The following is a 12,659-nucleotide window of genomic DNA, read 5'->3' on the forward strand; positions in this document are numbered from 1 at the left end:
GAGATCTGGGGGGGTGCTCCAAACAGGGAACAGCACCGCAAAACCCCGGGGAAGGGGGCAAGGCCAGGGTGTCGGGAGCAGAGAGGGAAAACCTCACTGACCCTCAACTTCCTCACCCCTAAACTGGGATGCTGAGATGTTGTAGTGAAGAGTGGAGATGATACATCATATGTAACGCAGAACATAAAATTGTCTGTCAGTAATGGCCTCTGTGACTGTCCCTTCTCTCTGCACATCCTGTGGTGCTGGTTTATTAAACCTTGTGAAGGTCACAAGTGCTGGGTCGTGACCTGGCATGGAAAGCGTCTCAGGCAGCCATGTGCAATCATATTTCTCCTCCCTCCAGAACATTCCATGGCTCACTTTGCCCACATCTGCTCTGTTGGTTTCTGGGTCTCTCACTATCTGCCTCCCCCTGACACCGACCTCCATCCTTGCAATCCCCAGTTCCCATCCCAAGCTTTTTTCTTGGGGGTCTTTCCTTCTTAGGCACCCTTTTATTTCCCACCTTGTAAGATTATAGATGATTTTATCTTTTTTCCTTTCATTTTTCTCTATTTTCTGATTGTTTTAATGCTTATGCATTGCTTCTAGTAATTAATAAAAAACCCCAAAAGTTCACTTTTAATTAGAAAATGACACAGACACATACACAAAGTGTTTGTAATCCTTTCTCCCCAAAGAATTAGGCCCCCCCCCCCAAATTTAGAATTTACTTTTCTCAAGACGGCGGCAAGTCCGCAGCCACTAAGTTCTCTATGTGGCGTGTTTCTCTAAACTCGCACACGCAGTCACACAGGACACGGGTGCCTAGGACTTTTTGAACCTTGTTAGTTTCTAAACGGGTCACCTCGGATGTCCCAAGGATGTCGGCTTCTGTGACGATGGGCCTCTCTGGCCTATTCTGAGGAAAATATGCTCCTGGTAGTTTGAGGAGATTAGAAAGGGCAGTCGCTGCCTTGCACGTGGTTGGCATTTGGGTTTTCTCTCAGCTGTTCCGTTTTCAGTCGCCTGCGGGCTCTCTGGGGCCTGTGAGCCTTGTCACCTCAGCTCTGTCAGGGCTCCGGAGAGTCCAGAGTCTTCAGAACAGACACGCGGTTTAACTCGGTTTTCAAACGAGAAGAGGGGTTCAAAGCTGAGTTTCACCACCTAGAAGAGAAATCAGTTCTCTTGCATTTGAAGAACTAGTTCATAGAAGGTAGAAGGTCTTTGTGGTCACAGGACTCCACTGCCCGTCCTCTGGGAGGATATTGGTATTTTTTTGCTGATTCTTTTGAGCAGGTTATCTCTCAGGCTCTCATGGCCTGGTTTCCAAGGCAGAGCGTGAACAGTCCAGAAGTGTCTGAGAACAACGAAGGACCCGTTCCTCCCTCCTTTCCGGGGGGAGCCCAGAACAAAATATGCAGAGGACACGTATTTAGTCTCTTCAAAATTATTATTTTGAGCACTCAGCAGCTGGGCTTCTTATGTATAACTGAGGTGGTAAATTTAGTGTTAATCTTGTCCACAACAGAACCCGAGAGATTGTTCAAGAACATTCCGATACGGCCCTCAAGCCTCACTTTCTTCATCTGTGAAATGGGGTAACACGTACCTCACAGGGCTGCTGTGAGGATGAAAAGCATGAAGTGAAATGATAGACGAAGTTTGGGTGAAGCATCCAGCACAGAATCTGGCTTGCGGTGGATGCTCGATAAATTGTAGAATTATGATGATGAAAATGAGTCAGCCATGGCCCTTGCAGGGGAAACACTCGGAGGCACGGTCACATTCAGTCAGAACCTGATTTCATGTGGTTTGCCTGTGGGGCTGGTTTAACCCTGTGGTTATGTTGGGGGGAGATGGGCTGAGGGGAGGTTGAACTTCTCCAGGTTGGAAATGTTCCTAATTTTTTTATCCATAAATACAATCAGTTTACCTTTATGGAAGTCATTAAGATTCCCTTGGGTTTGTGGAGACCCCTTTGCTTCTGTAAACTATAGATGACAACACTGTCCCGGTGGTCTGCCCAGACTGCCCTGCCGCTGAGGGGGAAAAGGGACGGTGGAGGGGCGTCAGAGGATGGCTCTCGGGGCGGGAAGCGCTGACGCTCACAGGACTTTAGGGCTCTGCAGGCAGTGGTACCCAGGAAACGCTGGCTTCTGCGACTCTAGTGACTGTTTTCAGAAATGAAGCTGGTCCCCCAAGACGTTAAGGGCGCCTGGAGATTGGAGGATGTGGCTGCCCCTATGAGCACCCTTCTGGGACCCTCTGTAGCCCCTGGGGCTTGAAAATTTCAACAGGGGCTAAATCTCGTCATTCCCTAGGCAGAGCTAGAGTGCTCAATGCAAAGCCTCCCGGGAGAAGTAACAGGAGAGTCGCCTCCCATATTTCTGACTTAGGCAGGATTGATTTGTGGACTCGGAGTTTGAGAGTGAGGAAGGTTCTAGAGATTTAATGGGGGGAACAATGAGCTGGAAGACACAACGCGGAGGCCCCCAGGAGGAGAAAGGCCTGAGGCCAAACAAAGGCAAACTTTGCTCCCATCACGTTTGCCTGGGGCTGATCCACTTCCTCCCGAGCAGCGGATTCTCCCCAGTTTGTGGGCAAAACACTATCAACACTTTGAAAATGAGCAGCAGGTGGCTGTTATTTAAATAAAGATTTCAGGAAGTAAAGAAGAAAAAAACTAGCTGGAGGCTGGAGTGTAAATTCGTGATGCCGAGTATTTAATGATATTAAGATGCAGGGTGGACATTTAGCATTTTCGTGTTGTCTCCCAAGAATCCTGGGTTTATTTGCTAATTTTAAAGGGGTTTGGGGGGGGTAGAAGGGAGGCATCATTCTTCTGCATATTTTAGGGCACAATTACTAATACCTTCACATGTATTAGAATTGACAAGATTTGGGAGAGAGAGAGGAAAAAATCAGGATAATTTGTTGAAATACTTTGGAAAAACATGACATGGCTGTTTTCACTACTAATGAAGGCAATACCTAAAATAATATTTATGCACCAAAGGCTCATGAGATGGATCAAAGTTCTTAGATGTCTATTCTGGGTAGGAGAAATATAGTTATTTTCTTCTTTTCAATTTTCTGTATTTTTTTTTAATTTCGAAGAAAATGTTAGTCCTTCTTAACGATGGGGTTGCAAATTTAAAATGTGTTTCTTTTCCCTTTTTTTGCAATAGGGTTACATGATGGAAAACCGAATCTCCGGCTTGAAATGTGACACAGATGTGTTTGTAACTTTTGAAGGTGACAATGTTGTTCTGCTGCAGGTAAGATTCAGGAAGTGTTTATTCTTCTTAAACGGCGTAATTTTCAAGATTAAGAGTTATCCAGAAATCTTAAGTGTTTCATATGTTTTATCTTTATCTGATGTCTTCATTTAATTGGCAGGTGTTTTCCTGTTGGGCACTTGGTTTTTGCAGTCGAGAATGGGACGATTAAATTATTTCTCTCTGCTGATCTTTGACATGGAACTGCATCTTTTGTGGTTTAAGAAAACTACTTCTTGTACATATTGAGTCAGATTCTTCTACTGCGAAGGCTTTTCCCAAAGAGTATGTAAGGCCCCGGAAGATGAACAGGCGAAAGACATGAAAAGTCAATTTACAAAAGGAGGGCAATTGATCAGCTTCACTAGTGGTCAGAGAAATGCACGTGAGGGCGTACCGCGGTGCTGTTTTCTTTTCTCTATCAAACGGACTCGTATTGAAGAGCCTGTTGAAGTCCCAGGATTGATGAGAACAAAACGGGTACTCTGCCATACTGCTATTGGGCTGTGTGTGGCTCTACTTGTGGGACTGTCTAAGGTAATAATCCTAAATACAGAAAAACTTTAGGGCACAAACATTTTCATTAGTATGTTATTTATTACAGCAATAGTGTTGGAATCTAAATTTTCAACAATAGGAAAGTGATTCTGTAAATCATGTTCTGGCCACTCAGTGGGGGATTATGTAGCCTTTAAAACTGTACTTACAAAGAGTTTATTACAGAAATTAAAAACTGATGATTTGCTAAGTAAAAATGATATAAAATTGTATATAGAATGTGATCACAATTGGGTGTTTTTATAAAAGAAGAATAGGGACTTCGGGTTCTGCTAAGATGGAGTGGCCCTGTCCCTCCCAGGTCCTCCAGCCTGGACATGACACAACAAAGAAGCACAGGAAGACTCTGAAAGAGGGGAAGAAGGAGGCAGGCTGCCTAGGAACTGGGACTGGAGGAAGCAAGTGGCAGTGAGTTCTCGGAACTTCTTTATTGTCCCCCATAAATCCTGGACTGGGCATATATGCCCTGAATCTCTAACAGGCACAGGCAAAGTATCCAAAGCCAGGGAAGATGGTAGCCTAACAGCAGAAAACCTTGTAGGCAATATTCACTCTACATCAGCCACACACACACCAATGTCAGCAGCACCTAGCAAGAACTGATCTTCCTCATGGCTCCGATCCAAGGAAGTAGGCCGTGGCAGCTAGCAGGTGGTAGCACTCCCATTCTCCCTCGTGGTGGTGGTAGAACGGCTGAGCAGGGAGTTAATCTTCCATCCTCTGCCTGGTGGAAGGAGGTAGAGCTGATTCTCTCATCAGGGTAATGTCAGCAGAGCCCATTGGTGAGCTAAGCCTTCACCTCCACACAACAGGAACAAGACCCTGTGAAGTGACCTAAGGTGGGGCTAATCACCAGTATGCTTCCACCCTCTACCCCAGTGTCAGCAGGGTCCAGTGGGGAGTGGAGCCCCTACCCCTGCCTGGCATCAACTAGACTAAACCAGGAGGTGTGAGTCAGGGCTAGTTGCCACTCCATATTCCCCCCATCCCCGGTGTCAGTACACCCAGTGAGGAGCTGAAGCTACACACCCACACTGCAGCAAGAAACTAAATCGACAGTGTGAAGCAGGACTAGTGGGTACTCTGATCCCCCTCTCCCTGCTCTCTCACTCCCATACCAAAGGGGCCCAGTGGCTCCAGCTGAGCTCCACTCTCACCTGGCATCAACGGTGGAATTAAGTGGCATGAGCTGGGATGGTTAATACTCTGTTCCCTGCTCCCATAGTTTTAGCAGGAGCCAGTGGGAGGCTCAGCCTCTCTCTTCATCCAGCATCAATGAGGTGAAAAAAGGTGGTGGGAAACAGTGCTAGTTGGCACTATGCTTCCCCACTGCCTTCCTCTGGTATTAGTAGGACTAAGAGAGAGCCAATGTTTCACCCCACTTGTCCGCAAGAAGGTAATGTGAGTTGCTACACAACTTTTGCCAGAGTGGTATTGGTGACAGCACTGGGAAGCTGAACACACACACCTATCCAGACCCTGTTCTATACCTCAAGATTAAATAGAATCTCATAATATAATATCTGAACACTCTAGATACAATAGAAAATCATTCCTTATACAAAGAACCAGGAAAACTACAACTTCAAATCAATAGATGATGACGCTGAGAAGATGATGATGCATTTGTCAGATGTTAGAATTATCTGACAAAGATTTTAAAGTACCTATTATAAAAATATTTCAAAGGTAATTACAAATCTTGAAACAAATAAAAATAATAGAACATTTCAGGAAAGATAGAAGAAATGAAAAGAGACCAAATGGAAATTATAGAATTTAAAAATACAATAACTGAAATAGCAAGTTTGTGGAATGACACCAATAGTAGAGATGACAGAAAACAGAATCTATAAAATTGAGGACAGATCAATAGAATTTATCCAGTTCGAACAGAGTGGAAGAAAATGAACAATCTTAAGGACCTGCAGAACAATAGCAAAAGAGCTAGCATTTGTATCATTAGCATCTCAGAAGGAGAGGAAAGAGGATGAGACGAACAAGTATTTTAGGAAACAATGCCTGAAAACTTCCCAAATTCTTGAAAGACATGAAACAGCAAATTTGAGATGGTGGATGAATCCCAAATAGGATAAAACAAAGAAATTCACAAGACACATCATAAACTTCTGAACACTACAGGCAAAGAAAAAATCTTGAAAGCTGACGGAGAGAAATGACGCATTGCTTCTAGGTGAACATCAATTCAAGTGACAGCAGACTTCTCATCTGAAACCACGGAGGCTGGAAGGAATTAGCACAACATTTTCAACTATTGTAAGAAAAAAACAGTAAATTGCAAATTCTATATTCAGTGAAAATATATTTCCAGATTGAAGGGGGGAAAAGATTTTATCAGATTAAGGAAAACTAAGAGAATTTGTTGCTAGCAATTCTGCTCTTAAAAAATGGCTAAAGGAAATTCTCTAAACAGAAAAGAAAATGATAACAAAAGAAGGCTTGGGACTTCAAAAAGGAAAGAGCATTGGAATGTGTAAAAATAGGTGTAAATATACTACACTGTGCTTCTCATGAGCTTTCAAAATCATATTTGACATTTGAAGCAACAATTATAACACCTTTTGGTGTAGTGCTCAATGTGTGTAGAGGAAATACTTCAGACAACTACATTTTTTAAAAAAGAAAGAGTACAAAGACCTAAATGGAGGTAAGGTTTCTACACATGACTCGAAGTGATAAAACATTGATACCACTAGGCTATGTTAAGTTACACACATGGACGCATGAGCATGCTCATGTGCATGCACACTCACACACACAGAGTCATACTTAAAGCAACCACTAATAAAACCATGCAAAGTTGTATACTAGGGAAAAAACCTGATAGAGATGAAGGGAGAAAAAGACAAATCAATAATTATAATTGGAGACTTCCACACATCACTCTGAGCTGTTGATAGAACTATTAGACCAAAACTCAGAAGGGATATGGAGGAACTGAACAACATAATAAACCAAGAGGACTTAATTGATATGTATAGAACACTGTGGCCAACAAGAGCAGAATACACCTCTTTTCAAGCACTCATGGGACATTCAACAAGATAGACCATATCCTGAGCCATAAAACAAACCTCAACACATTTAGAAGGACTAAAATCATACAGAGTATGTTTTCTTACCATAATGGAATGAAATTAGAAATCAATAACAGAAAGACAAGAGGAATACCTCCAAGCACTTGGAAAGTAAACAACATACTTCTAAATAATCCATAGGTCAAACAAGGAGTCTCAAAGGAAATTTAAAAAATACATAGAATGAATGAAAAGGAAAAAATGCATTCTGAATACTAATATAAGGATTGAAGCACTTTATTTCTCTTAGCTCCATATTTTGCAGTTAGAGGAGGCACTTGCCTCATCAGTGTTTGCCTGCCTGGGGTGGCATCATGCCCCTGGTAGAGTGGCCTCTGTCATGGATTAAGGCTGGCTCCCCAAGCTCAATATCCTAGTCCCTACCATTGGCACATTGGGCCCAGCAGTCAGCCTCCCCTTCTGGCATTAATCTAGGGGAATTCTACTTCACTCGCAGGACCTGACAGTTCACACCTCAGGTCTTTGCCTGTGGGAAAGAGGCAGCACCCTGCCCTCCCAGTTAGCTCACTTTGGTTCAATGTGGGGACTTTTTCATATGATTATAGCCAATCACCTCCAGACCTGACACCCAATAGAAGTCTCATTTATAAACTAATGGGAAATACACCCACATACCAAATATGTGGGATGCAGATAAAGCAGTGCTGACAGGGAAATTAATAGCATTGAATGCTTACTTTAGAAAAGACAATAGGTATCAAATCAATAATCCATGTTTCTACCTCAAGAAAATATAAAAAGTGGAGCAAAATAAGCATAAACTAAGCATAAGAAAGAGAGTAATAAAGAAAAGAGGAAAAATCAATGAAGTTGAAAACATTAGTGAAAATCCATGAAAGGCGAACCTAATTCTCCGAAAAAAATCAATAACATTGATAACACTCTAGCAAGAATGACAAAGATAAAAAACAAGAAGACTCAAATAACCAATCTGAAATATGAAAACAATAGATATTTCACTAGATATCCTGTAGCAATTAAAAGAATAATGAGAGAATATTAGAAAATAACTTTACATTAATCAATTTAATGACTTAGAAGAAGCTGACCAATTCCTCAAAACCTAAAAACACCCAAACTCGACCAACTTGAAATAGACAACCTGAATAGTTCTATAATCTCACAGAAATTGAAGTTTTAGTAATATCCAAAGAGCTCCTCCCAAGCAAATCTCCAGGCCTAAGTTTCATTGGAGAATTCTATCAAACATTTAAAGGAGAATTTTACACAATCTCTTTCAGAAAATAGAAGAGAAGGGAACACTTCCCAAATCATTTTACACAGCTGGTATTACTCTGACATGAAAAGTAGACAGTATGAAAAAGGAAAAACTATATATCAATAATCTCATGAACTTAGATAACAGGAATCCTCAACAAAATATTAACAAATTATAAATTGTAGCCAACAGTGTATAAATTATTATACACCATGACCAAATGGAATTTATTCCTGGTATGCAAGACTGCTTCAACATTCAAAAATCTATCAATGTAATCCAACATATAAACAGACTAAAGGAGAAAAAAATCATCTGATCATATTGCTTTACATAGTTACATAGTTAACAACTGTTCATGATAAAAATTCTCAGCAAACTGGGAATAGAGGGGAATTTTCTCAACTTGATAAAAAGTATCTACAAAAAATATAGCTAACACCATGTTTGCTGGTGAAACACTGAATGCTTTCCCCCTAAAATCAGGAACAAGTCAAGGATGTCCTCTGGCACCTCTGTTATTCAACCTAGAGCTTGAAGTTATACCAGTACAATAAGGCAAGAAAAAGAAATAAAAGACATAGAGATTAGAAGGGAAGAAATAAAAACTGTCCCTATTTTCGGATTACAGGATTGTGTACATAGAAAATCCAAGGACTCTACCAAAAAAACCCTCCTAGAACTAATAAGTGAGTTCAGCAAGATTACAGGATATAAGATCATTACACAAAAATCAGTCACATTTCTATATACGAATGGTGAACATGTGGAAACTGAAATTAAGCACACAATATCACTTACAATTGTTCCAAAGAAAATGAAGCACTTAGGTGTAAATCCAACAAACATGTATAGGATCTATATGCTAAAAAATTACAAACTGCTGTTGAAAGAAATCAAAGAAGTCCTAAATAAATGGAGAGACATACTATATTCATGGATTGGAAAGATGTCAATTATGCCCAAATTGATCTATATATTTAATGACATTCCTAACCAAATCACAACAAAGCTTTTTGTAGACATAGACAAGCTTATTCTAAGACATCATCAAAATGGTGGAATAGGAGTTTTCTGCCACCTTCCCCCCAAACAACACCAATTTTGACTATAACTCAAGGACAAGAGTGCCTTTGTATAAGTCCAGGGATCCAGTGGAGAAGTTCCAGCGCACTGTTGGAGCAAAAAACAATCTGAGATTGGACACATTGAAGAGAGTAAGAGGAATAGCCTCACTTTACCTGAATCATCCCTCCCCCAAGGTGGCACAGCTCAGTGACGAGAGAGATCTTTTGTCCTGTTATTTCTCCCACAGGGGAAAGTGAGAGCATGTGAGTGAGCACCCAGCTTCCCCAGCTGTGCAGGACACTGCCCAAGAAGCCCATTTCTTTCTCCCCTCACTCAGATTACTGAGGTATAATGCATGACTTGGGGGCAGGGAGTGGCTGGGAGAACAGCAGCCAGGGCTCTTGGAGGGCATCAATGGGATGTGGATCCTACATCCACTTTGCAGACTCCTTCAAAAAGCTCGCCTATGAGCCATGGGGGACACCTCACCCACAGACCCTCTAGGTTGGCTCACAGGCACTCGCAACACTCTACATGCTTCACTCATGCATATCCCTACTACGTGGCCAGTTTCCTGTGTGCAACTCCAAGGGCAGCAAGAGCAAGCCTTTGCAGACAGCTAATGAGAAGCTGCAGAAAGCCAGGTCAACTCTGTGGGATTGGGAGAATGCATACCAACTTGAGCATTCAGCATCACTCTCGGGAAAGCAAATGGGAGGCTGTCAGTACTAAGTCTGGTTTTGCAGCATCAAGAGAAGGCATACAATCTTAAGAATTACCCCCCAAGAGGGAATAAGAAGTGTGGAGCAGGTGTGTCCATAGAAGGCCTAAGAAAGCCTCAGAATCCATAACAGGGTGGAGGGGAGGTATTTCTCTCCAAAGCCGGTTAGTAAAGAGCGGAAGAGGTGACTGCTTCTTCAAATATGAAGATAGCAATGCAAGACTTCAAGGAACAAGAAAAAACAAGGAAACATGACACCACTAAAGGAACACAATGATCGTCCAGTAAATCACCCCAAAGAAATGGAGATCTGCAATTTTCCCAATAAAAAATTCAAAATACTTGTTTTAAGGAGGCTCAGTGAGCTACAAGAAACCACAGAAAGACAATGCAATGAAATCAGGAAAACAATACATGAACAAAACAAGAAATTTAACAAAGAGATAGAAATCATAAAAAAGAACCAAACAGAAATTATCGAGCTGAAGAATACAGTGAATGAAATGAAAACTGCAATAGAGAACATCAACAGCAGATTTGATCAAGCAGAAAAAGAACCTAGGAAGTAGATTAGGTCATATGAAATTATCCAGTGAGAGGAGAACAAAGACAAATGAAAGAAAAAAATGAAGAAAACCCACGTGAACTATGAGATCTACACATGTTAGAGTCTCAGAAGGAGAAGAGAGGGAGAAAGGGGCAAAAAGTTTATTTAAAGAAATTATGACTGAGAACTTCCCAAATCTGGGGAGAGATTTGGACATCCAAGTTCATGAAGCTCAGAAGTCCCTCAAAAATTTCAACCCAAAAAGATCTTCTCCAATACATATTATAATAAAACTGTCTAAAATCAAAGACAAAGAGAGAATTTTAAAATTAGCAAGAGAAAAAAAATTCCTCCAATATGAGGAAACTCTCAAAAGGCTATTAGTGGATTTCTAAGCAGAAAATTTACAGTCCAGGAGACAGTGGATGATATATTCAAAATGCTGAAAGAAAAACATTGCTAAACAAGAATATGTTACCTGGCAAAGTTGTCCTTCAAAAATGAAGGGAGCTAAAGTCTTCCCCAAACAGGGAAAGCTGAGAAAGTTCATCATCACTAGATCTGCCTTACAAGAAATGATGAAAGGAGTTGTTTAAGCTGAAAGAAAAGGATGATAATTAGTAACATGAAAACATATGAAAATATAAAACACAATGGTAATAGAGAACATACAGTCAGATTCAGAATGCTCTAATACTGGAATATGGTGGTATGTTAAAAATTTAATCCTAGTTAAAAGTTAATGGACAAAAGTATTAAAAATTACTATAGCTACAATAATTTGGTAATTCATACACAATATAAAAAGACGTAAATTGTGACATCAAAAACATAAAATGTGGGAGAGTAAATGGGTAGAGTTTTTGTATGTGATTGAAGTTGTTGTAAGCTTAAAATAGACTGTTATTTCTATAAGATGTTTTATGTAAGCATCGTGGTTACCACAAAGCAAAAACCTATAGTAGGCATGAAAGATGAAGAAAAGGGAATCAAAGCATATCACTATGGAAAATCATAAAGTTACAAAGGAAGATGGTAAAAAAGGAAAAAAAAAAAAAAAAGAACAAGGGAACTACAAAATAACCAGAAAACAATAAGTCGTAAGTAAGTCCTTACCTATGAATAATCACTTTAAATATAAATGGATTAAATTCTCCAATCAAAAGGCATAAAGTGGCTGAATGGATAAGCAAACAAGACCCAACTATATGCTGCCTATAAGAGACTCTCTTCAGCTCTAAGGACACATATAGACTCAAAATGAAGGAATGGAAAAGATATTCCTTTCAAATGAAAACCAAAAGAGAACAGGGGTAGCTACACTTACATCAGACAAAATAGAGATTAAGTCAAAAACTGTAACAAGACACAAAGAAGGTCTTTATATACTGATAAAGGGGTCAATTCATTAAAAGAGTATAACAACTTTAAATGTATATGCACCCCACATGGAAGCACCTAAATATATTAAGCAAATTCTAATAGATCTGAAGGAAGAAATAGACAGCAATACAATAATATTAGGGGACTTCTGTTCCCCACTTTCTGTTCACTTTGAACAATGAATAGATCATTTAGACAGAAAACCAATAAGGCAACATTGGCTTTGAACTACACTTGAGACCAAATGGACCTAACAAACATAAACAGAACATTCCATCCAACAGCAGCGGAGTAGACATTCTTCTCAAGTGCACATGGATCATTCTCCAGCATAGATCATATGTTAGGTCACAAAACAAGTCTTAGCAAATTTAACAAGGTTGAAATCATACTATGTCTCTTTTCCAACCACGATCATGTGAAACTAGAAATCAATAACAGGAGGAAAACTGGAGAATTCGCAACTATGTGGAAATTCCACAACACACTTCTCAATAATCAATGTTCAAAGAAGAAATTTAAAAGGGAAGTAAAAGAATATCTTGAAAACACGAAAATGGAAACACAATATCCCAAAACTTACAGGGCACAGCAAAAGCAGTTCTTAGAGGGCCATTTATGGTGATAAATGCCTACATTAAGAAAAAAGAAAGACCCCAAATAAACAACCTAACTTTACCCCTCCAAGAACTAGACAAAGAAGAACCACCTAAGCCCAAAGTTAACAGAAGGAAGGAAATAACAAAGATCAGAGCAGAAACAAATGAAGTAGAGACCAGAA

General features: G+C 40.3%; 1 protein-coding gene across 15 annotated transcripts in view; it reads left to right on the forward strand.

Annotated features, from left to right (window-relative positions):
- ACOXL (acyl-CoA oxidase like) overlaps nucleotides 1-12,659 on the forward strand; it is a 360,428-nt gene that overhangs the window by 210,531 nt on the left and 137,238 nt on the right. For all 15 annotated transcript variants that reach the window (XR_011425932.1, XR_011425936.1, XR_011425935.1 and 12 more), the window contains one exon: nucleotides 3,174-3,263. Coding sequence is in view for 10 of the 15 variants with exons in the window: in XM_070235145.1 (XP_070091246.1) it covers nucleotides 3,174-3,263 (90 nt within the window). In the remaining 5 variants the exon portion in view is untranslated. The remainder of the gene's footprint in view (nucleotides 1-3,173; nucleotides 3,264-12,659) is intronic.

Source organism: Equus caballus, chromosome 15, assembly GCF_041296265.1.
Source record: "Equus caballus isolate H_3958 breed thoroughbred chromosome 15, TB-T2T, whole genome shotgun sequence".
NCBI classification, from domain to species: Eukaryota; Metazoa; Chordata; class Mammalia; order Perissodactyla; family Equidae; genus Equus; species Equus caballus.